This window comes from Oncorhynchus mykiss, chromosome 26 (genome assembly GCF_057628025.1).
Source record: "Oncorhynchus mykiss isolate SJ-2025 chromosome 26, ASM5762802v1, whole genome shotgun sequence".
NCBI lineage: Eukaryota > Metazoa > Chordata > Actinopteri > Salmoniformes > Salmonidae > Oncorhynchus > Oncorhynchus mykiss.
This window is the reverse complement of record NC_143047.1, coordinates 32,969,857-32,996,527: the sequence shown is the minus strand read 5'-3', so window position 1 is coordinate 32,996,527 and position 26,671 is coordinate 32,969,857. Positions and strand designations below refer to the sequence as shown.

Genomic DNA, 26,671 nt, shown 5'->3' with positions numbered 1-26,671 from the left:
TGGAATGGTAAATGTGACACATGGTTTTAAGATGTCTAAGAAATGTATTGAATAGAACAATATTATTTATCTCTTAACGCCCTGAACATTTTGCTCATGCAATCAACACGAGTCAGACACACAAGGTTTGCAACAAATGTGTGAACATCTGTAGTCCCCATCGACCACCTACTTAGATGTAAGGCGTGACAGAAGTTTGGCCCAGTGGATCACGGGACACCAGAAATGTTATTTTTGTCATCTTTCAATTTTATTATGTTTGGTCCTCTACCCTAATCAAATAAAATAAAATCAAATGTATTTATATAGCCCTTCGTACATCAGCTGATATCTCAAAGTGCTGTACAGAAACCCAGCCTAAAACCCCAAACAGCAAGCAATGCAGGTGTAGAAGCACGGTGGCTAGGAAAAACTCCCTAGAAAGGCCAAAACCTAGGAAGACACCTAGAGAGGAACCAGGCTATGTGGGGTGGTCAGTCCTCTTCTGGCTGTGCCGGGTGGAGATTATAACAAAACATGGTCAAGATGTTCAAATGTTCATAAATGACCAACATGGTCGAATAATAATAAGGCAGAATAGTTGAAACTGGAGCAGCAGCACAGTCAGGTGGACTGGGGACAGCAAGGAGTCATCATGTCAGGTAGTCCTGGGGCATGGTCCTAGGGCTCAGGTCCTCCGAGAGAGAGAAAGAGAGAAGGAGAGAATTAGAGAACGCACACTTAGATTCACACAGGACACCAAATAGGACAGGAGAAGTACTCCAGATATAACAAACTGACCCTAGCCCCCCGACACATAAACTACTGCAGCATAAATACTGGAGGCTGAGACAGGAGGGGTCAGGAGACACTGTGGCCCACTCCGAGGACACCCCAGGACAGGGCCAAACAGGAAGGATATAACCCCACCCACTTTGCCAAAGCACAGCCCCCACACCACTAGAGGGATATCTTCAACCACCAACTTACCATCACATAATTTGTGCTTTTCTGGATATTGGTCCACTAGATGGCAGGCTTCAACCAAGTTGTTCCAGAATCCACATTTGTCAGGATCTATAACAGAAGACATGTATTATTTTTTTTATCCATCATAAATGTGAAAATAAAGAACAGCTGGATGACAGTGTGAGGTGCACCATGTAAATATTAAGACATTTCAGAAAGCTGATTATGTGAACGTTTTAGAATTATTGGGTGTAAATGATTTCTTACCAGGTCGTCAACAGGCAGACACCGAGAACGGACCCCAGCACAAAGAACATGGGGGCTATGATCAAGGTGATAAACCATGACAACTTCATTCCAACAACAGTAGTAGAGAGCTGATCTGAAATGACAGAATGTTCAAAACAGTTCAACTGTTATTTACAGCTTTCTTTGTGTGTGAATATAAAGATTTAATCACATTTAACACAATCTTAAACGTACTGTATTAAAAATGTAGAAATATATCTAGTGCATATAGCAGCTTGTGACATAAATATATTACATTTGTTTCATCCAACTGTTATGGTATATATTTATAATTGAAATCCATATCCTGAATTGACTTGAGATTAAACTTTATTGAACCGGGTGTATATTTTTTAGAATGCTCCCAATGCAAAACCACAGTTATGCAGTCATAATGCAGTTTACTCACCACCACTGATAAGGGAGTGCTTGGTCCCACTTCCGATCTCAAATATGTTAGCCCTCTGCTCAACACAGTAGTACAGACCCACGTCGCTCTCTGAGATGGTCAGTATGCTCAGATTGCTTCTGAACAGGCCTGTGTAATACACTGCCTCAAAAACCACATGATCTCGTCCTCCAGGGTAATGTCACAGCCGATGTGTCCCCTGGTTTCACTAGAATCTCATTTTGACCTGCTCCCAAAGCCTCAGAGCATGGACATTTAAAGGTTTTAACCCTTATTAATTAACAGAATACTGAAACTTAATCAAATATATACAATGTATCTCCCAAGTGGATAAAATACATTTCTACTCACAACATAGAATTGTTAGAGCTGTTCTCTTTTTCATTGTTTCCTGTCAGTTCCTGAAAGAACTGTCCATAGGATGTGAATGCATCAACACATTTATTTTTTTCTGTGGGTAACAAGTCCACCTACCACTGGTACAGGAAACAGAGGGCCACCAAGAGCCCATCAAGCCATGGTTTGAACTGCATCAGAATGTTTAAAAAAAAACTGCTCTCATGTTTTCAAGATTCCTCCATTTAACGTTTTGTATTTGCTCATAGAACAGCCAATAGCACAGTTCTATTGAATAGATACTGGAAATGAACAGCTCCATGCAGTGCAGAGGTCATGGAACAAATACATTTCTGTTAACAAACACTGTGGAATAAAACACAATGTTCTTCATCAAATTCATGAGATTTTTGCAAGTACACTGTGACAGTGAAAGTTGAACATTTACATTTTAGTCAAAACATGCGAAGGATCAGTAAATCTAGTCGCTGTTCTGAGAAATACATTCTTAATGTGCTTTTCTGACTGATATGTCTGGGGGTAAACATTTTAGGAAATGGTTATTGTGCTCCACCACACCCCCAACACTTTCATTTCATGTTTTAAGTTTTCTGTAAGTGAGGACTGGGAGGCTGTTCCTGTTACAATGCATGATGAGGACTGTGATGATTCTCATCATCAAAAGTGAGTATTGTCTATGAAAATCAAATAATGAATATATGAGACAAATAGTTTGACAATTTAGAATAAAAGCACTTTATGTATTTAGTTCCACCATTTTGAAAAATCTGTAACACTTTACATTACAGTGCCCTTATTACTGTGTAATTATACCTGTACGTGCAGATGAACAAGTATTGTAATTACTCATTGTTACATTGTACTTACACTAACTTACAGCAGTAACCTACCCTAGGTACAATGTAATGATTGTAATGAGTAATTGCAATACTTAAATTGTACTTACAGGACTAATTACACAGTAATAAGAGCACTGTAATGTAAAGTGTTATCAAAAAATCACACCGTAAATATTTGTTAACAAAGACCTACATACACTACAGAGAGGAAGCTAGCCTAACATGGGGGAATACGATGGAAAACTCTGCTCTCTCTCTCGCTCTCTATACAGTGCATTCGGAAAGTATTCAGACCCCTTTACCTTTTCAAAAGTTTGTTACGTTACAGGCTTATTCTAAAATGGATACAAAATAAACAATCCTCAGCAATCTACACACAATGCCACATAATAACAAAGCGAAAAACAGGTTTTTAGAAATGTTTGCAAACGTATTACAAATTAATAACAGAAATACCTTATTTACATAAGTATTCAGACCCTTTGCTATGAGACTCGAAATTGAGCTCATGTGCATCCTGTTTCCATTGATCATCCTTGAGATGTTTCTACAACTTGATTGGAGTCCACCTGGGGTAAATTCAATTGATTGGACATGATTTGGAAAGGAACACACCTGTCTATATAAGGTCCCACGGTTGACAGTGTATGTCAGAGCAAAAACCAAGCCATGAGGTTGAAGGAATTGTCCGTAGAGCTCCGAGACGGGATTGTGTCGAGGCACAGCTCTGGGGAAGGGTACCAAAAACATCTGCAGCATTGAAGGTCCCCAAGAACACAGTGGCCTCCATTTTTGAATGATGGAGGCCACTGTGTTTGGAACCACCCAAGACTCTTCCTAGAGCTGTCCGCCCGGCCAAAAAGAGCAATCGGGGGAGATGGGCCTTGGTCAGGGAGGTGACCAAGAAAGGGAAAGATCTAGTCAATTGTACAACTGAATGCATTCCTCTGAAATGTGTCTTCTGCATTCAACCCAACCCCTCTGAATCAGAGAGATACAGAGGTCTGCCTTAATCGACATCCATGTATTCAGTACCTGGGAACAGTGGGTTAACTGCCTTGCCCAGGGGCAGAACGACAGATTTTTTGCCTTGTGTCATGTGGCCTTTTCTGGGTATAGATTGTGGCATCCGCCTCTATCCCTCTCTCTCCTACACCCAGGTTCTGTTATCTCAGGTCGTAAATTCCTGGCGGAGACTCTCCCCTGTGGTCCGTGGACACTTAAGGGACGGGTATGATGAGTGTGTTTCATTTGGTGACCTCAGAGAGGACAGGAAACACATAACTATATCTCTGAATATGTACATTTCTCAATTATGGGGTTTGCATCTAATTATTGTATAAAATGAATGAGTAAATATTAAACTATTTGTGAAATGATGTAATATGATGTTAAACCTGTAATGTGAAATAATTGTATTCCCTAAAGTTTAACTAGCATTGGCTACACGGCAGGAAATAGTTAGACTGAGACTATCGATCCCGACAGAATAAGAGCAAATCTTAGATACTAATTACTAGTCTGCAGCTAGAAATGATGTCAACCTGGGATGCGAAGCCCGACAACTGCCGAAACATCTATCCTAGGAGAACAGTTCTGAATGGTACTCTGAAGTATCCATTCTAACCACAAAATACTTTTCCAGGGAAGCAGTGAGACGCTCGGATGAACTCTCCAACAGGCAGACGGACGACACACTGAGCGTAAATATACAGTATATCACAAAAGTGAGTACACCCCTCACATTTTTGTAAATATTTGAGTATATCTTTTCATGTGACAACACTGAAGAAATGACACTTTGCTACAATATAAAGTAGTGATTGTACAGCTTGTATAACAGTGTAAATTTGCTGTCCCTTCAAAATAACTCAACACACAGACATTAATGTCTAAACTGCTGGCAACAAAAGTGAGTACACCCATAAGTGAAAATGTCCAAATTGGGCCCAAAGTGTCAATATTTTGTGTGGCCACCATCATTTTCCAGCACTGCCTTAACCCTCTTGAGCATGGAGTTCACCAGAGCTTCACAGGTTGCCACTGGAGTCCTCTTCCACTCCTCCATGACGACATCACGGAGCTGGTGGATGTTAGAGACCTTGTACTCCTCCACCTACCATTTGAGGATGCCCCACAGATGCTCAATAGGGTTTAGGTCTGGAGACATGCTTGGCCAGTCCATCACCTTTAACCTCAGCTTCTTTAGCAAGGCAGTGGTCGTCTTGGAGGTGTGTTTGGGGTTGTTATCATGTCTGAATAGTGCTCTGCGGCCCAGTCTCTGAAGGGAGACTTCAGTATGTCACAGTACATGTTGGCATTCATGGTTCCCTCAATGAACTGTAGATCCCCAATGCCGGCAGCACTCCTGCAGCTCCAGACCATGACACTCCCACCACCATGCTTGACTGTAGGCAAGACACACTTGTCTTTGTACTCCTCACCTGGTTTCCGCCACACACGCTTGACACCATCTGAACCAAATAAGTTTATCTTGGTCTCATCAGACCACAGGACATGGTTCCAGTAATCCATGTCCTTAGTCTGCTTGTCTTCAGCAAACTGTTTGCGGGCTTTCTTGTGCATCATCTTTAGAAGAGGCTTGCTTCTGGGACGACAGCCATGCAGACCAATTTGATGCAGTGTACGGTGTATGGTCTGAGCACTGACAGGCTGACCCCCCACCCCTTCAACCTCTGCAGCAATGCTGGTAGCACTAATACGTCTATTTCCCAAAGACAACCTCTGGATATGACGCTGAGCACGTGCACTCAACTTCTTTGGTCGACCATGGCGAGGCCTGTTCTGAGTGGAACCTGTCCAGTTAAACCGCTGTATGGTCTTGGCCACTGTGCTGCAGCTCAGTTTCAGGGTCTTGACAATCTTCTTATAGCCCAGGCCATCTTTATGTAGAGCAACAATTATTTTTTTCAGATCCTCAGAGAGTTCTTTGCCATGAGGTGCCATGTTGAACTTCCAGTGACCAGTCAGTATGAGGGAGTGTGCGAGCGATGACACCAAATTTAACACACCTGCTCCCCATTCACACCTGAGACCTTGTAACACTAACGAGTCACATGACACCGGGGAGGGAAAATGGGTAATTGGGCCCAATTTGGACATTTTCACTTAGGGGTGTACTCACTTTTGTTGCCAGCGGTTTAGATATGAATGGCTGTGTGTTGAGTTATTTTGAGGGGACAGCAAATTTACACTGTTATACAAGCTGTACACTCACTACTTTACATTGTAGCAAAGTGTAATTTCTTCAGTGTTGTCACATGAAAAGATATACTCAAATATTTACAAAAATGTGAGGGGTGTACTCACTTTTGTGATACACTGTATATTGATTCCAGTTATTCCCGAATGAGCGTTCATGTGCAAAGGATTAGCATTTAAATTAATATAATTATCAACTGTGTAGTGAATCCTTTTTGTCTTTCCCTCTGTTCTCAGTCCACACCAACTTCCCTTTGTCCACCAAGCCGTCATATCGGCTTAGCCCACTAGGGAACCTTCCCTATCATTTCCTTGTAAGGTAACCATATCTACTGTGTTGTTTGTTTATGCATTTCTGTGATTATTTAGTTAGTAGATAAATGATTAAGCCAATTGGTGTATGGATGATTCATAGTAAAGGCTGGGTTCGTGCAGATAAACTCAAATGTTTGGCTAACTTTTTGTGGTTATGTTAACGTTATAAATTCCCCTTTTATCTGCAAAAACCTGCCAGGAGCCTGCACTGGGTTTTTAGCTGCATTGGCTAGAAAGGAGAGCAGATGTACAGTCATGGCCAAAAGTTTTGAGAATGACACAAATATTAATTTTCACAAAGTTTGCCGCTTCAGTGTCTTTAGATATTTTTGTCAGATGTTACTATGGAATACTGAAGTATAATTACAAGCATTTCATAAGTGTCAAAGGCTTTTATTGACAATTACATGAAGTTGATGCAAAGAGGCAATATTTGCAGTGTTGATCTTTTTCAAGACCTCTACAATCCGCCTTGGCATGCTGTCAATTAACTTCTGGGCCACAACCTGACTGATGGCAGCCCATTCTTGCATAATCAATGCTTGGAGTTTGTCAGAATTTTTGGGTTTTTGTTTGTCCACCCTCCTCTTTGGGATTGACCACAAGTTCTCAATGGGATTAAGGTCTGGGGAGTTTCCTGGCCATGGACCCAAAATATCGATGTTTTGATCCCCAAGCCACTTTTGACCAATGGCAAGGTGCTCCATCATGCTGGAAAAGGCATTGTTCGTCACCAAACTGTTCCTGGATGGTTGGGAGAAGTTGCTCTTGGAGGATGTGTTGGTGCCATTCTTTATTCATGGCTGAGTTCTTAGGCAAAATTGTGAGTGAGCCCACTCCCTTGGCTGAGAAGCAACATGTTTAATGCTTTTCGACCTGTCCCCAAATGAATGTCATTGGTTCAGAGTTTGTTTTGATATTTTAACCTGCGTGTCGTGATCGCGTTTGGTGTAGGGGGACAAAATACATTTATGCACGATAGCGCACGAGCACAGCTGTTTTGGGTTCCGTGTAAGACGTAGAGTCGCAAGCTAGCGCGAGGATGCGCTCTTTGAAAGGAGGGAGTAGTGTAACGACCCTGGGATATCGACCTTGCCGTTCGGAGCATGCTTTTGTGGCACAGTGGATAGCGTGCTGGACTTCGGGCTGGAAGGTCGAGGGTTTGAGACCTGCTCCATTACAGTATATATACAGTGTGTGCAAATGAGGTAAGATACCGGCTTGCAGACTCCAATCTCAAACTACCACTCTCCATCAGAAACATAATCACTAGCTTTCTCCACAACCGTACAATTAAAGTGAAGGTCTCCACAGCAATATCCTCACCTTTCACCCCTGAAGCAGGTGTCCCACAAGGGGCAGTTCTAAGCCTGCTACTTTTTTTACTCTACATATCAGATATTTACTACCCTCCACCCACCATAGGTCAAGTTTCACAGTTTGCCGATGACCTCTGCTACTGGTCCAGCTCCAAATGTGTAAAAAGCAAGCACACTTCTCCAGAGTGACAGTGGCCATTGAAGGTGAGCATTGCCCACTGAAGTCGGTTAAGACGCCAAACTACAGTCAGGTCAAGATCCTGGCAAGGATGACGAGCACAAAGATGAGCTTCCCTGAGACAGTTTCTGACCGTTTGTGCAAAAATTATTTGGTTGTAATAACTGTTTCATCAGCTGTCCGGGTGACTGGTCTCAGACGATCCCACAGGCAAAGACGCCGGATGTGGAGGTCCTGGGCTGGTGTAGTTACACGTACGTGGTCTGCAGTTGTGAGCAAAATTAATATTAAATTCTCTGGCAACGGCTCTGGTGGACATTCCTGCAGTCGGCATGTCAATTGCACACTCCCTCAAAGCATGAGACATCTGTGGCATTTTGTTGTGGCAAAACTGCACATTTTATTGGCCTTTTTATTTTCCACAGCACAAGTTGCTGTGTAATGATCATGCTGTTTAATCAGCTTCTTGATATTACATGCCTGTCAGGTGGATGGATTGTCTTGGCAAAGAAGAAATGCTCAATAAAAGGGATGTAAACAAATGTGTGCACAATTTAAGATTTTTTTTTTTTGTCCGTATGGAACATTTCTGGGATCTTTTATTTCAGCTCATGAAACATGGGACCAACACTTTACATTTTGTGTTGAAATTCTTGTTCAGTATAAATAGGATAACTAAACACAGAACAGTATGGGGAGTACATAGTTAATGTTTGGCTGTTACTGGCTGAGCAGAGATGAGATGATGACTAAGGAATGGAAAAAATAGTCATCAAATGCAAACTAAGTATATTTTCAATGTTTTGGCAATTTAATGTTCACAATTTGGGCTTTTGAATTTCTATTTAAAAAGCAAAAACATTATTTGAATGTAATTTCTTATTGCATTTAATGAAAATCTAGGATTTTGCAAGTCTTAAACACTCAATTATTATCCAAAATAACTTTTTAGAGATACAAAATGTTTTTTTCCCACTGATTTTTATTGAACACTGACCAGAGTTTTAATTAGCTCAGGATTCCCCTCTGTAGGAATCTGTGTTTTTAAAATGGGGTGGTATGAAAGTAGTTTGAGATTTCAAAGGCATATTGTATGTAATGGTTATTAACGGTTAGACAGAGCGTCCAGGGTGTTGTACACATTTTCTGTTATCAATGGTTTGAATGAGAACCCAATGGCTGTATGGCCCCTTGGGTTCTTGAGAGCTAGTTAATAGTCTGAGTGGCTGGTGACTATTTTTTGCCTACCAGACACTGACACTGGTTCACCGAAAGATTAATGTCATGCCCAGGTTACAATGGTCAGCTATTGCATGGTCAGCTATTATATCAATAGCTCATTTACATGGCTGCACTACAGCAGAGGTTCCACCAGCATAAATTTGAGTCAGTCAACATGACTGACGGGATTGAAGAAAATCTGCCATTGTCCATTTATCGGTCGCTTAGGGTACATTTTTAATCATCGTTATAGCCTTTAAAAAAATGTTTTATTGAAAATAATCTTGACACCTTTATTAGTCAATATTTAAAAATACTGCTTAGATTTTTTTTCTGTAGCGTTGGCTGAGGGAAGGTGTATGTAGATAGCACCAGCATCTTGAAAATAAGCCTGGAGAGTAACATTATTTAATGTTAATGTTTAATTTTCGTTGTGGCTGTAAAAATTGTGCAGTGAATATGGTTTTTCTCATTTTTTTTACAGTTTTCTTGGATATACTTCGTTGTCGTGTGGGGGAATCCCTATCCATAGAAATACCTGATGATGACCTGTGTCAAACTTCAGTGTATGTACAGAGAAAATTGGCCAAGTGTTCGAGTATAGCAAGAAGCTGTCAGAGTTGACTGTGGATCCACGTTATCAGGACAGGATCCAGTTGAAGAATGACAACAACGGCCTTGCTGTTGTAATTTGGAATGTAACCAAAGAAGATGTAAAGCAACACTTTTATGTGGACTGCGCTTCTACAATTCTAAAGAGATTTGTAATTCAAATTCCAAGTAAGAAGCCTCCTGTCAATTTTTTAATGCAAAAAAAAGTTTGAGTGGAAGTACATGTGACAGTAGAGCAGTTTCTGAAGTTCCACTGTTGCTTAGCTGTACTGAAGGGATTAAACATCAGTTATAATCTGTTATTGCTATTGTAAACATTGCAGCACTATTTAACACAAACTAATGAAGCTTATTTTGCTTATGAAGTATTTTCAGATAGTACAACCTCCACACCAGGAGGTATTGTTGTCCCCTGATCTTTGACTAGGAAGTAGATAATAATAATAATTGTTTTTGTAGTACAGAGATATTTGTTATTCAAGCATGACAAGTGTATTTTGCTTATCTATTTTCAGGAAGTATTGAGAGTTCAACCACCACAGCATTCCCCCAACCATCTACAACCACACCAGGGGGTATTATTGTCACCTGATCTTTAACCTGGAAGTACATAGACCAGGGTTTACCAAACTCAAACCGGGGGACCCCAGGTGGTACACATTTGTGATTCCCCCCTTAGCACTACACAGCTGATTAAAATAATGAGCTCATCAAACTTTGATTATTTGAATCAGCTGCATAGTGATAAGGCAAAAAAACAAAACGTGTACCCATTGGGGTCCCCAGGACCATTTTTGGGAAATGCTGAGATAACCGTTTTTGTAGTGCAGAAGTATTTGTTATTCAAGCATGACAATTGTATTTAGCTTACAATATATTTTCAGGTAGCACTGAGAGTTCAACCACCACCGCAGCCCCCCAACCATTTTCAACCACACCAGGTATAGTCATCATTTGATCTTTAAATTGAACTAGATTACTGAGCAGATTATGAGCTGTGTAGTGCTGTAATAGCAGAACTTGGTTCAAATAGTATTACAAAATCTACCAAGCACTTAATGAGTTTGTGTTGCAGTAGAACCAACAGAATTGTATCAAGTGAAAACCCTGTCAATCTGTCATTGAAAGGCCACATTTTAACATCGCAGAGACAGCGATGGTGTGAACTAATGCACAGCAACATTCTAAATAATGGGAGATCTGTTTATATTTGAAATCAAATGCATTCCAAGTTATTTTGGGATCTGTCATGTAGAACTAGAAAGTAAAGTTGTCTAACTCGATGTCATGATCACCTCTGATCAGGAGTTAGAAGTGAGTCAGATCTGGTTTATGTGCCAATATGTTTTGGAATGTGTGTGATTGTATGTATGCACACATCTGGCTCCTCTGGCCATATTTAGTTTGACAGTTAAGATACTTGACTGCCTTTTGGCTAAGATAAAGTGTAGTATCTGTTCCTGTCAGTTTAATATCTGATGCGTCCACTATCTGGGGACCATTAATGAAACGCTGAGACGCGGTAGTCCTGTGTCCTGTTGTGACATAGCTACGTGGCTCTGAGTCCACCAACTGCGTGGAACGCACAGCCCGACCGCCGAACCTCCCCACAATTCCTAACAATGCATCTCCCAGTACGCGTCCTCTATTCATTTGAATGTGTAGACAGTTGGAGAAATGGCTTGAATTCAGAAAGTAAACAATCCCAACACTACTCTGCGTACACATTTGGTACTCTGCTAGACCACTGGACTTTTCCTCTTCCACTCTGTGTACCACCACTTTGGTGATGCCTCAGCAGCTCTGAGTCCCCGCTAGCTCACCACACTAAGTTCAGAGTAGTAGCCAGTCGTCCACTCTACAAGCTCTCAGCACTGCAGGATTCCACTATCTCCCATTCCTCTCACACTTCAGGCGACTCCTGAACAACTTTCCAGTGCTGCAGGTGCATTACCTTTGTAAAAGTATAATTTGTATAAGTCAATTTGTCATTCGCTCAAGTTTTGGACCATATGAAAGCTGCTGAGATTGCATTCTTCCCTACAATGATTCAGAGAACGTTAGCAATATAGAACACATGGAAATTGATAATTAAATCTAATTTTGTCAATATATCTGCCCTGATACCTGAATGCATACGCTACTTTGTAAAATATTAATCACATTAGCTTGCTTCAAAGTTTATGTCAACATTTTAACTGGGAGTTAGGCCTTTCTTTTTTTAATTTCAGGTTTTTCAAAAAGTATTGTAATTGTTTCAATGTTTTATTAATACTTTAGCACACCAGATTCTACTGCTCAATAGGACCTTGAAAAGCAGAATTGGGTGTTTGAGCAGGGCTGTAACTAAAGCCTACATACCCATTAGCTCTTCAGATGGAATGTTAACCACATGTTTTATACAGTACGTTGACTTTGTGGCATTTTTTTCACCATATTGCTTATCTAATACCACAAATATATCAAAGTCAATGTTAGTATTGTGGCAACAATGACTTCCCCGCAGTAGTGCTATCAAGTCATTTTCTGTCATGACAAATCATGACATAACATTGGTTCAATTGTATGGCAATTTGTGTTAATTTATGTTAATGCTAGAACCAGGAAGTAATCGAGTACTATAAGTAATTTTTTTTCTGCCTTTGAAGGTCTACCTGTCGAACATCTTGCTTGGCTGGTACTGGTACCAGTATGCCTAGGCGGCGTAGTACTACACATCAGGAATCGTAAAAAGTTGAATGAAGAACCTCTCTCGGCCGTGCTGTAGATCCCATCATCCACCTATGTTCTAAATCAAAACACATCAATGGGCCTCCCGGGTGGCGCAGTGGTTAAGGGCGCTGTACTGCAGCGCCAGCTGTGCCATCGGAGACTCTGGGTTCGCGCCCAGGCTCTGTCGTAACCGGCCGCGACTGGGAGGTACGTGGGGCGACGCACAATTGGCCTCTAGCGTCGTCCGGGTTAGGGAGGGCTTGGCCGGTAGGGGTGTCCTTGTCTCATCGCGCACCAGCGACTCCTGTGGCGGGCCGGGCACAGTGTGCGCTAACCAAGGTTGCCAGGTGCACGGTGTTTCCTCCGACACATTGGTGCGGCTGGCTTCCGGGTTGGATGCGCGCTGTGTTAAGAAGCAGTGCGGCTTGGTTGGGTTGTGTATCGGAGGACGCATGACTTTCAACCTTCGTCTCTCCCGAGCCCGTACGGGAGTTGTAGCGATGAGACAAGATAGTAGCTACTAAAACAATTGGATACCACGAAATAGGGGAGAAAAAGGGGTGAAATGTATCTTTAAAAAAAAAAAACATGTCAACGGACAGCAGAACAACGAAAATGATGGCTTTGTTATTACTAAGGTTGGCTAGGCACTGTGATTTTGCCCTGTCTGTGGGCTTGCCATGAACATTTCTAATCAATCAAATCAAACTCAGGGGCATGTTGATTGCTGCTTTGCGCCTTTGGAATCTTTTTGAAAGTGCTTTCTAAATGCAATGTCCCATTCACTTCTATTGGGCGTCAGCTAGTGGTGGCTTAAGTTATGTGACGTTTTGAAGTGGCTGTTTTAAAGGGAACTGAACCATTACTGTTTCTCCTGGCCCAAAGACTTGACAGAGTGAGGAGCCTAACAATAAGTTGTGTAAAATCCTAAACTATCACTTTAAACCCTCAGCCTTACTGTACAACTACTGTACTTATGATTTTCTTCAACCTTTATAACGCTTGATCATTGTCAGCATTACATTCTGTGTTCCCTATTCGGGGAGACGTTTATACAGATGTGCACAATTTACTGTACTGTCATTATACTGATACCAAAACCATTATGTTCTATTGTATGATTACACCTCTTATGATGATGGGATCGTTCAAATACGTATTTATGATCCAAGATTTTCTTTAAGGTCAACATAGTTGGATTTTATTTGTATTTTTTACTGAAAGTAATTTGAAAGTAACAAATTGTGCACACTGCTGTTTTTAAATGCACTTTTGTGACAACCTGATGTATGTACAGTTATCTAATGAATATTTTTGCTAATGTAGATGTGAATTGGCCCCTCGCGATATTAAGACTGGTCGATACACAAACATTCCTTCAGATAAACGGGACTGTTCTTTTTGTAATGATGGTTCCCAAGAAAAATTAGGGATATTTTTTGCCAACTGTCCAGCCATAATGAAATGCTACATTTGATCAGGTAACAATGTGAATGTCTTTTCAAAGCTTGCTGTCTCATCCTCTATCACAGACCTTTTAGAAGTTCCTGAATGTCCTCTTATTTACTGTACTTTGTTTATGTATAGATAGCAATAATGTTTAGATGATTTAATCTATTTTAGAGGACTCCAAGGAACATTCTGTGCAATGTTTGACTGACTGCTTTTAGTGTCTCAACTGTGTGGTCCACAATGTGTTTTAAAAATATATATTTTGTATTGTCAACCAGTTGTGGAGTGACACAAATGTTTCTAACCTTTTGAATAAAATCTTGCTCTTTTCTGATTTGTATCCAAGGTCTATTTGTTATTCACTGCATTCCACTTTTTGTTACATTACAGCCTTATTCTAAAATGGAATATATTTGTTGTTTTCCTCAATCTACACACAATAGCCCATAATAACAAGGATAACATGTTTTTAGAAATTTTATCTAATAAAACATTTAAAACATACCTTATATGATAAGTATTCAGACTCGAAATTAAGCTCCGATGCGTCCTGTTTCCATTGATCCTCCTTGATTGTTTCTAAATCTTGATTGGAGTCCACCTGTGGTAAATTCAATTGATTGGACATTATTTGGAAAGCTAAACAAGGTCCCACAGTTGACAGTGCATGTCAGAGGTAAAAAACCAAGCCATGAGATCGAAGGAATTGTCTGTAGAGCTCCGAGACAGGATTGTGTCGAGGCACAGATCTGGGGAAAGGTATTGAAACATTTCTGCAGCATTGAAGTTCCCCAATAATACAGTGGCCTCCATCATGCTTAAATGGAAGAAGTTTGGAACGACCAAGACTCTTCCTAGAGCTGGCCATCCGGCCAAACTGAGCAATCGGGAGAATGACCTTGGTCAGGGAGATGACCAAGATCCTGTTGGTCACTGATGGATCTCTAGAGTTCCTCTGTGGAGATGGGAGAACCTTCTAGAAGGACAACAATCTATGCAGCCCTCCACCAATCAGGTCTTTATGGTGGAGTGGCCAGACGGAAGCCACTCTTCAGTAAAAGGCACATGACAGCCCACTTGGAGTTTGCCAAAAGGCAGCTAAAGGACTGACCATGAGAAACAAGATTCTCTGGTCTGATGAAACCAAGATTGAACTCTGGCCTGAATGCCAATTGTCACGTCTGGAGGAAAACTGGCACCATTCATATTGTGAAGCATGGTCTGAATAATTATGTAAATGTGATATTTACTACTTCTTTTTTATATATATATATGTGTGCACACGTGCCAAAATGTAAAAAAAATTAATTGCTTTGTAATTAAATAGTATTGTGTGTAGACTGATGAAGAAAAATATAATTTAATCAATTTTAGAATAAGCTGTAACGTAACAATGCGGGGAAAAGTCAAGTGGTCTGAATACATTCCGAATACACTATATACAGTATAACAGCAGATTAAAAAATATATTTATAGTTGCAGATTTATGGTTAAACCAGTACTGTTTTGTTAATTGGTCCTTGGATGGAATGGTAGATATGACGTAAATGATTTAAGATCAGATGTCTAAAATACATGTTCAATACATTTCTATCTCTAACACCCTGAACATACTGGTCATTCAATCAACACTGGAATAACACAATAAATAAAAAGATGTGAAACCAATCTGGACACATGTAGATCCCATCGTCCACCTACTTAGATGTATGGAGTGGCAGAAGTTTAACCCCGTGTGTCACAGGAGACTTCATAAAACACCAGAAATGTTACTTTTACTCTCAGCATCTTTACATTTTATTCCTGTTTGTCCTCCTATATTCACTCTTGGTCCTCTAGATGACAGGCTTCAACCAAATTGTTCCAGAATCCTCATTTTGTCAGGATCTACAGTGTAAGAGGACAGCTATTTTTTTTTATCTTCATGAAATGCGCAATAAACACCAATACCCGATTTACAGACAGTGAGTTGCACCACATAAGTATAAAAAAAATACATTTCAGAAAGATGATTCAATGTGAAAATTAGAATTATTGGGTGCAAATAATTTCTTAGCAGGTCGTCAACAGCAGAAGACACAGAGAGCAGACCCCAGCACAGAGAACATGGGGGCTATGATCAAGGTGATAAACCATGACAACTTCATCCCAACAACAGTAGTAGAGAGCTGATCTGAAATGACAGAATGACAGAATGCCTTCTTGGTGTGGGAATATAAAGATTTAATCAGACTTTATTATATTTATCACAATTGAAAAACAATTCTAAACATACTGTATTGAAAACAATCAAGAAATGTATCAAGTGCATGTGAGTACATAAATATTATATTTGTTTCTTCCTACTATGTTTTGGTATAGATTTATAATTTAAATACATATCCTGAATTGACTGAGATTAAACATTGACCAGGTGTATATTTTTAGAACACTCCTAATGCAAAACCACATTTATGCAGTTATAATGCAGAGTTTACTCACCACCACTGATAAGGGAGAGCTTGGTCCCACTTCCGATCTCAAATATGTTAGCCCTCTGCTCAACACAGTAGTACAGACCCACGTCACTCTCTGAGATGTTCAGTATGCTCAGATTGCTTCGGAACAGGCCTGTGTCATACACTGACTCGGAACGACCATCAAACCTTTTGAGGCTCAGGGGTGTATTTGTCTTTATAGTGATGGCTACTGAAAGAGTGGCATCAGGACGAAGAACAAACCACATGACCTCATACTCCAGGGTAATGTCACAGCCAAGGGTGACTGTGTCCCCTGGTTCCACTAGAATCTCATTTTGACCTGCTCCAAAAGCCTCACAGAACATGGAACCTTTCATAAAAACAAAGACCATATTATTGACTGAGGCTATTTAAATAAAATGTTCATAACACATTTACATTTTTTAAACCAAATTAACAGAGTACTTAAAACTGATGAAATATAAACAATGTATCTCCCAAGTGGATAAAATGCATTTCTACTTACAGCATAGAATTGTTAGAGCTGTTCTCTTGTTCATTGTTTCCTGTCAGTTACTGAAAGAAGGATGTGAATGCAAGTTCCTTTTTTTTTCTGCGTGTACAAGTCCACCTACCACAGGTACAGGAAACAAAGAGGGCCACCGAGAGCCAGTCAAGGAAAGGTTTAAACTGTATCAGAATGTTTTTTTAACTGCTCTCAAGTGTGCAAGATTCCTCCATTCATTTTTATTTTTTGCAAGTACGCTGTGATGGTTGAAGTTGAACTATCCTTTCAATTTGAGTCAAAATGTGTAGGAAAAGTACATCTAAGCCCAGTTCTGAGAAATACATTCTAAATGTGCTTTTCTGATTGGATGCCTGGGGATGAACCTTTTAGGAAGTGGTTATTGTGCTCCACCACACCCGCAACACACTTTCATTTCATGTTTAAGTCAGAGTTTCTGTAAGTGAGGACTGGGAGGCTGTTCCTGTTACAACGCATGATGAGGACTGTGATGATTCTCATCATCAAAAGTGAGTATTGTCTATGAAAATCAAATAATGAATATATGAGACAAATAGTTTGACCATTTAGAATAAAAGCACTTTATGTACAGTTGAAGACAGAAGTTTACATACACTTAGGTTGGAGTCATTAAAACTCATTTTTCAACCACTCCACAAATTTATTGTTAACGAACTATAGTTTTGGCAAGTCGGTTAGGACAGCTACTTTGTGCATGACAAAGGTAATTTTTCCAACAATTGCTTACAGACAGATTACTTCACTTATAATTGACTGTATCACAATTCCAGTGGGTCAGAAGTTTACATACACTAAGTTGACTGTGCCTTTAAACAGCTTGGAAAATTCCAGAAAATGTAATGGCTTTAGAAGCTTGTGATAGGCTAATTTACATCATTTGAGTCAATTGGAGGTGTACCTGTGGATGTTTTTCAAGGCCTACCTTCAAACTCAGTGCCTCTTTGCCTGATATCATGGGAAAATCACAAGGAATCAGCCTTTACAAGTCTGGTTCATCCTTGGGAGCAATTTACAAACGCCTGAAGGTACCACGTTCGTCTGTACAAACAATAGTATGCAAGTATAAACACCATGGGAACACGCAGCCGTCATACCGCTCAGGAAGGAGATGCGCTCTGTCTTCTAGAGATGAACGCACTTTAGTGCGAAAAGTGCAAATCGATCCCAGAACAACAGCAAAGGGCCTTGTGAAGATGCTGGAGGAAACAGGTACAAAAGTATCTATATCCACAGTAAAACGAGTCCTATATCGACATAACCTGAAAGGCAGCTCAGCAAGGAAGAAGCCACTGCTCCAAAACTGCCATAAAAAAGCCAGACTACGGTTTGCAACTGCACATGGGGACAAAGATTGTACTTTTTAGAGAAATTACCTCTAGTTTGATGAAACAAAAATAGAACTGTTTGGCCATAATGACCATCGTTATGTTTGGAGGAAAAAGGGGGAGGTTTGCAAGCCGAAGAACACCATCCCAACTGTGAAGCACGGGGGTGGCAGCATCATGTTGTGGGGGTGCATGCTGCAGGAGGGACTGGTGCTCTTCACAAAATAGGTGGCATCATGAGGAAGGGAAATTATGTGGATATATTGAAGCAACATCTCAAGACATCTGTCAGGAAGTTAAAGCTTGGTCGCAAATGGGTCTTCCAAATGGACAATGACCCCAAGCATACTTCCAAAGTTGTGGCAAAATGGCTTAAGGACAACAAAGTCATGGTATTGGAGTGGCCATCACAAAGCCCTGACATAAATCCTACAGAAAAATTGTGGGCAGAACTGAAAAAGCGTGTGCGAGCAAGGAGGCCTACAAACCTGACTCAGTTACACCAGCTCTGTCAGGAGGAATGGGCCAAAATACACCCAACTTATTGTGGGAAGCTTGTGGAAGGCTACCCAAAACGTTTGACCCAAGTTAAACATTTTAAAGGCAATGCTACCAAATACTAATTGAGTGTATATAAACTTCTGACCCACTGGGAATGTGATGAAAGAAATAAAAGCTGAAATAAATAATACTCTCTACTATTATTCTGACATTTCACATTCTTAAAATAAAGTGGTGATACTAACTGACCTAAGACAGGGTCTTTTTATTAGGATTAAATGTCAGGAATGGTGAAAAACTGAGTTTAAATCTATTTGGCTAAGGTGTATGTAAATTCCGACTTCAACTCTATTTAGTTCCACCATTTGGAAAAATCTGTAACACTTTACATTACAGTGCCCTTATTACTGTGTTACTGAATTATACCTGTACGTGCAGATGAACAAGTATTGTAATTACTCATTGTTACATTGTACTTACACTAACTTACAGCAGTAACCTACCCTAGGTACAATGTAATGATTGTAATGAGTGATTGCAATACTTAAATTGTACTTACAGGACTAATTACACAGTAATAAGATCACTGTAATGTAAAGTGTTATCAAAAAATCACACCGTAAATATTTGTTAACAAAGACCTACATACACTACAGAGAGGAAGCTAGCCTAACATGGGGGAATACGATGGAAAACTCTGCTCTCTCTCTCTCTCTCTCTCTCTCTCTCTCTCTATATATATATATATATATATATATGCAGGTCTGGAAAAAATTAAGAGACCACTGCAAAATGATCAGTTTCTCTGGTTTTACTATTTATAGGTATGTGTTTGGGTAAAATTACATTTTTTTGTTTTATTCTATAAACTACTTACAACATTTCTCCCAAATTCCAAATCTAAATATTGTCATTTAGTGCATTTATTTGCAGACAATGACAACTTGTCAAAATAACAAAAGATATGCAGTGTTGTCAGACTTTGAATAATGCAAAGAAAATAAGTTCAAATTCATTTTTAAACAACACAACAACCCTTCTTGGCAGGCCCTCCACCAGTCTTTCACATTGATGTTGGGTGACTTTATGCCAATCCTGGCGCAAATGTTCAAGCAGCTCGGCTTTGTTTGATGGCTTGTGACCATCCATCTCCCTCTGGATCACATTCCAGAGGTTTTCAATGGGGTTCAGGTTTGGAGATTGGGCTGGCCATGACAGGGTCTTGATCTGGTGGTCCTCCATCCACACCTTGATTGACCTGGCAGTGTGGCATGGAGCATTGTCCTGCTGGAAAAACCAATCCGCAGAGTTGGGGAACATTGTCAGAGCAGAAGGAAGCAAGTTTTCTTCCAGGACAACCTTGTACGTGGCTTGATGCATGTGTCCTTCACAAAGACAAATCTGTCTGATTCCAACCTTGCTGAAGCACCCCCAGATCATCACCCATCCTCCACCAAATTTCACAGTGGGTGAGAGACCAAGAGAGTCAAGTGTATCGAGGGTTTTTTCTTTATTTTTTACTATTTTCTACATTGTAATATAATAGTGAAAAATATGAAATAACACATTGAGAATCATTTCGTAACCCAAAAAAGTGTTAAACAAATAAACAAATATTTTATATTTTCTTCAAATAGCCACCCTTTGCCTTGATGACAGCTCCACTCTTGGCATTCTCTCAACCAGTTTGAAGAGGTAGTCACCTGGAATGCATTTCATTTAACAGGTGTGCCTTGTTAAAAGTTCATTTGTGGAATTTCTTTCCTTCTTATAGTGCATTTGAGCCAATCAGTTGTGTTGTGACAAGGTAGGGGTGGTATTTAGAAGATAACCCTATTTGGTAAAAGACAAGTCCATATTATGGCAAGAACAGCTCAAATAAGCAAATTGAAACGACAGTCCATCATTACTTTAAGACATGAAGGTCAGTCAATACAAGAACTTTGAAAGTGCAGTCGCAAAAACCATCAAGCGCTACGATGAAACTGGCTCTCATGAGAACTGCCACAGGAAAGGAAGACCCAGAGTTACCTCTGCTGCAGAGGATAAGTTCATTAGAGTTAACTGCACCTTAGATTGCAGCCCAAATAATTGCTTCACAGAGTTCAACTAACAGACACATCTCAACATCAACTGTTCAGAGGAGACTGCATGAATCAGGCCTTCATGGTCGAATTGCTACAAATAAACCACTACTAAAGGACACCAAGAAGAGGCTTGATTGGGCCAAGAAACACATGTAATGGACATTAGGCCAGTGGAAATCTGTTCTTTGCTCTGATGAGTCCAAAGTTTAGGTTTTTGGTTCCAATCGCCGTGTCTTTGTGAAAAGCAGAGTAGGTGAACAGATGAGCTCAGCGTGTGTGGTTCCCACCATGAAGCATCGAGGAGGAGGTGTGATGGCGTGGGGGTGCTTTGCTGGTGACACTGTCTGTTATTTATTTAGAATTCAATGCAAACTTAACCAGCATGGCTACCACAGCATTCTGCAGCGATATGCCATCCCATCTGGTTTGCGCTTAGTGGAACTATCATTTGTTCTTCAACAGGACAATGACCCAATATACACCTCCAGGCTGTGTAAAGACTATTTGTCCAAGAAGGAGAGCGATGGAGTGCTGTATCAGATGACCTGGCCTCCACAATCACCTGCTCTCAACCCAATTGAGATGGTTTGGGATGAGTTGGACCGCAGAGTGAAGGAAAAGCAGCCAACAAGTGCTCAGCATATGTGGGAACTCCTTCAAGACTGTTGGAAAACTCGTGAAGCTGTTTGAGAGAATGCCAAGAGTGTGCAAAGCTGTCAAGGCAAAGAGTCACTACTTTGAAGAATATATTTTGATTTGTTTAACACTTTTTTGGTTACTACACGATTCCATATTTGTTATTTCATAGTTTTGATGTCTTTACTGTTATTCTACAATGTATACAATAGTATAAAATAAAGAAAAAGTAAAGAGCCACATAAAAATGTTTTCAGTGTTTGGTCAATTATGTAATAACATTCCCTATAAAGCAGACATGTCCCATGCTAACACATGCTCTTCCTTTTCCAGGTGCTTTGATCTGGGTGCTGGCCACAGCTGATGTGACTAACCAACAGGTGACACTTGGAGGCACCATCAATCTAGAATGTGATATCACGGTGAAATACGACATCATATGGTTTGTCCTGCGTCCCAATACCACACTGTCGCAGGCCACCTTTACCTTTGTAAAACAGGATAAGAATCTAAGATCCACGGCCCAATTTGGCAGCCGCTTTGTGCCTGTATATAACAAAGCTGTGCCAACTGTTGACCTGACCATATTGAACCTAACAGACAGTGACCTGGGCCTGTATTACTGTGGCATGTGGAGAGATAATGTATTTGAGATTGGGAATGGGACTCAGCTCACCTTTACAGGTGAGTAGTTTCCACATCACCATCTGGTTCTTTATCATGTAAAACGTATGAAATGTTAGAATAGTGTTTGTTTTAGTGTGATCTGATAAGAATACCCATGATTATGTGATGTATTTTGTCCAACGTTGTGATTCACAGTAGGGAGCTGGTAAGGACCTACAGTGCCTTCAGAAAGTATTCATACTCCTAGACTTATTCCACATTTTGTTGTGTTACAGCCTGAATTCAAAATGGATTAAATTGATTTTCTTTCTCACCCATCTACAAACAATAACCCATAATGACAAAGTGAAAACATGTTTTTAGATTTAAAAAAAATGAAATACAGACATATCTATTTTACATAAGTATTCACACCCCTGAGTCAATACATGTTAGAATCACCTTTGGAAGCGATTACAGCTGTGTGTCTTTCTGGGTAAATCTCTAAGAGCTTTCCACACCTGGATTGTGCAACATTTGCCCATTATTATTTTATTAGTAGACAAACATTTTCAGGTCTTGCCATAGATTTTCAAGTAGATTTAAGTCAAAACTGTAACTTTGCCACTCAAGAACATGCACTGTCTCCTTGATAAGAAACTCCCGTGTAGATGTGGCCTTGTCTTTTAGGTTATTGTCCTACTGAAAGGTGATTTAATTTTCCTCTAGGATTTTTCCTGTGCTTAGCTCCATTCTGTTTCTTTTTTATCCTGAATAACTCTCCAATCCTTAACGATTACAAGCATACTCATAACATGATGCAGCCACCATTATGCTTGAACATATGAAGAGTGGTACTCAGTAATGTGTTGTACAGGATTTGCCCCAAACTTAACACTTTGTATTCAGGACAAAAAGTGAATTGCTTTGCCACATTTTTTGCAGTATTACTTTAGTACCTTGTTGAAAACAAGATGCGTATTTTGGAATATTTTTATTCTGTTCTTTTCTTTTCACTCGGTCAATCAGGTTAATATTGTGAAGTAACTACAATGTTGTTGATCCATCCTCAGTTTTCTCCTTTCACAGCCATGAAACTCTGTAACTGCTTTTAAAGTCACTATTGGCCTCATGGTGAAATCTCTGAGTGGTTTCCTTCCTCTCCAGCAACTGAGTTAGGAGGAATGCCTGTATCTTTATAGTGACTGGGTGTATCGATACATCAACTAAATAGTAATTAATAACTTGACCAGGCTCAAAGAGATATTCAATGTCTGCTTTTTTTATTTATTTTGACCCATCTACCAATAGATTTTCCAATGCCTCTTTGAGGCATTGGAAAACCTCCCTGGTCTTTAAGGTTGAATCTGTGTTTGAAATGTTCTGCTCGACTGAGGAACCTTACAAATAATTGTATGTGTGGGGTACAGAGATGAAGTCATTCAATAACCATGTTAAACAGTACATTTTTTGAAAAAAAACAAAAGGTGCTATCTAGAACTTAAAATGGTTCTTTGGCTGTCCCCACTCTGTGGAAAGGGTTCTACCTAGAACCAAAAGGGTTATCCAATTGGGACAGCCAAATAACCATTTTAGGTTCTAGATAGCACCTTTTGTTTTCTAAGAGTGTATTATTGCACACAGAGTGAGTCCCTGACACTTATTATGTTACTTATTTTGCAAATGTTTACACTTGAACTTATTTAGGCTTTCCATAACAAAGGGGTTGAATACTTATTGACTCAAGACATTTCAGCTTTTCATTTTTAGTTCATTGATAAATATTTTGAAAAACATAAATCCACTTTTACATTATGGGGTATTTGTGTGTAGCTGTAACACAACAAAATGTGGGAAGAGTCAAGGTGTGTGAATACTTTCTGAAGGCATTGTAGATGTTGTGGTCCACTATCTGCTGATAAGAGTTCCCATGATTTAGTGATTTGTTTTGTCCAACATGTTGTGATCCACAGTAGGGAGCTGGTAAGGACCTAGATGTTGTGGTCCACTAACTGACTCTGTCTCATACATGGTTTGTGTTTTCAGATCAGGGTTCTACTGTGGTTGGTGTAGATCTACCATGGCTCATCACTCTGATCTTCACCCCCATAATCTCAGTGTTTGGGTCCTTTCTCTGTATCCGATACATGCTTTAAAGGCAGCTGATAAACTGTCCGTCCATCTGTCTGTCTGTTTTTCCACCCAGCTACCTTCTGTATGATCTTTTTCTCCAGAATTTGTTCAGTTTACCACAGCCTGTGCTCTTTAAACTTCAGTGGGAAAAAAAACCCATTTGAATCTGATTCAAATCTGTGGTTGGCGGTATGTGTTACTCTCCTTTACTATATTATGTACTTTACCTGTCAACCAAATGCACGTCATTGGCCAGGCCCTTTTGACCAGAATCACTAGATACTGTATGTTTGCTTACTTTTAGCTGATACACTCCTGCCATCTAGTGGAATATAAATATAATGGTGATTTAAACAAATATTTTACCTTTATTTAACTAGGCAAGTCAGTTAAGAACAAACTCTTATTTTCAATGACTGCCTAGGAACAGTGGGTTAACTGCCTGTTCAGGGGCAGAACAACAGATTTGTACCTTGGGGATTTGAACTTGCAACCTTCCGGTTACTAGTCCAACGCCCTAACCACTAGGCTACCCTGCCGCCCCTGACTGAGGCCGGAGCTTCTTGTGACATTCTGCAGGCCTACCACATATTGTTTCTTATTGTAAGCGCATATCTCCTGTCATAAAAAACAGAACAATTGTAATTGTAATATATCTCTTACAAAAGAATGAGTAATAATGGGTTGACATCATCAATTGAACTGCTTTGTAAAGTTGTATGATTGACCGGTAATGAAATTAGCTTTGCTTTTTAATGAATGATCACATTTAAAGTGGACATGAAAGCAACATTTAAAATGAGTAATTGTCTTCATTACAACAACTGAAGCAATGCACTTATTCAATGACACTTATTCAAGTATTCAATGATGGTTGTATTGCTCAATAAAAAACTGTTAATAGCAAAATATGGTTATATTATCTGACAGAAATAGACTAAATATGTAGAAATACTGCATGTATTTGTAATTAAGAATAAAAGGGATAGTTCACCCAAATGACAAAATGACTCATTTATTTCCTTACCCTGAAACAGTCTATGCACAAAGAGAGACTGTAATACACACTTTGGGTTTGTTTCTCTGTCACCAACCGCTAACTTTAGCGTTTGAATTTCTAACCAAAACCAATGGAAGTCAATGTACCTGCCTCTATCATCAACTTCACCTTCACAAAGTAGTCGATTGGGGGTTGGAACAGTTTGGAAATAAACATGTTCAAAGTTCTCTCCTCCCTTTTCTACAAATGTGAGAAAGCTGGAAGTTGAGGATACAAGTTAGACAGCTAACACGGGTTAGCAGATCAAACATCTGCTTTGTTTTTTGGTTAATGGCACCAACTGAAAACGTAACTCATTTCAAATACTAATGGAAATCATTTCAAATACTTTATCAGTGCTTGATTGATCTTGCCTATTGCCATGGAACCAATAGAAAAGACCAAACAGTGCAAACCCCTCCCACCTGGCACTCCAGGCAGGCTTAATCAAATACTCAAATTATTTGAAAGAACCGTCTGTCTATGATCTGAACCCAGGTCTGACTGAAAACACTGAAAAGGTCTAATGGTTTTAGAGTTTATCTCTGTTCCAGGGAGAGATATGATTGGCTTACATAACATCACCAAATCAATGCTCTAATATTTACCTGGTAACACGGTCTACACATATACAGATACAGCATTTGGTTCAAACTTCAGCCCTGCCCCTCACTGGTTCAGCATGTGTGATCTGTGAGACCTCCCTTGTTCAGGACAAGAGTGTCAGGACACTGAACTGACTGTGGCCTGCTCTGGCCTGCTCCTCATCTAAGGCCCAGTGGCTAGGCTGATGTCAGAGGTGGGACTCTGTCTCTGAGCCTTTCCTGTGGGACCAGACTTGTCTGGGTGTGTACGGCTATGCCAGTCCCTCAATGGCAAACTGGCCTGCTAGCTGCCCACACAGCCTGTTGCTAGTATGGGCTATGTGGGGTCACAGTGGACCTCTATGCTGCTTATGAAAAGGGCATTTTATAAACAGCAAGGTAAACAACTTACGCTAACAAGGTTCCTCTTTGACCGAGCCGAAGATGTAGAGAGAGAGAGAGAGCACACCCCCTTGCTCAAACACCAGTGGTACGCAATGAAAAACTCCACTCACTCTTTTCCGGACTCTTAACAAAGTCCGAAAAGGTTTTCGAATAAGCTACTACTATGCTAGATCTGGACAACAGTGACTTGATCAAAACATGACAAACACAAATATGTTTTGTAAGCTGGTGCTATAGATAGATGGACTCCATGACAGAAAGGAGAAGCAGAGGGTTATTTGTTGCCAGGCCCAGTGGGTCAGGCCAGGGATGTTACACTCTCTGACACAGTGGACCAGGTCACGGGTGTTACACTCTCTGACACAGTGGACCAGGTCACGGGTGTTACACTCTCTGACACAGTGGACCAGGCCAGGGATGTTACACTCTCTGACACAGTAGGCCAGGCCAGGAATGTTACACTCTCTGACACAGTGG

The 26,671-nt window shown here is 40.2% G+C and overlaps 1 protein-coding gene, 1 long non-coding RNA gene and 1 pseudogene across 2 annotated transcripts; 2 read left to right on the top strand and 1 right to left on the bottom strand.

The window, feature by feature from the left end:
- Nucleotides 1-231: 231 nt before the first annotated feature.
- Nucleotides 232-17,257, bottom strand: LOC110506828 (uncharacterized). Its single transcript, XR_005039828.2, has 5 exons — nucleotides 16,858-17,257; nucleotides 16,354-16,701; nucleotides 1,646-16,045; nucleotides 1,216-1,330; nucleotides 232-1,056 (listed from the first exon to the last, which is right to left on the bottom strand). It is a non-coding gene; the product is annotated as an uncharacterized LOC110506828 (long non-coding RNA).
- On the top strand, nucleotides 11,125-11,224 carry LOC118944570 (U2 spliceosomal RNA; annotated as a pseudogene).
- Nucleotides 16,949-25,173, top strand: LOC149971449 (uncharacterized). Its single transcript, XM_090221619.1, has 3 exons — nucleotides 16,949-17,366; nucleotides 21,761-22,111; nucleotides 24,080-25,173. The coding sequence occupies exons 1-3, from the start codon at nucleotides 17,333-17,335 to the stop codon at nucleotides 24,187-24,189; spliced, it is 495 nt and encodes a 164-aa protein (XP_090077745.1). The 5' UTR covers nucleotides 16,949-17,332; the 3' UTR covers nucleotides 24,190-25,173.
- The last annotated feature ends 1,498 nt before the right edge of the window (nucleotides 25,174-26,671 follow it).

What these genes read in the sequence shown, in the direction of transcription:
- LOC149971449 (XM_090221619.1), top strand. Translation starts at nt 17,333, where the DNA reads ATGATGAGGACTGTGATGATTCTCATCATCAAAA. An exon ending in GATGATTCTCATCATCAAAA is followed by an intron (nt 17,367 to 21,760) that starts GTGAGTATTGTC and finishes TTCCTTTTCCAG; the next exon opens with GTGCTTTGATCTGGGTGCTG. An exon ending in GACTCAGCTCACCTTTACAG is followed by an intron (nt 22,112 to 24,079) that starts GTGAGTAGTTTC and finishes TTGTGTTTTCAG; the next exon opens with ATCAGGGTTCTACTGTGGTT.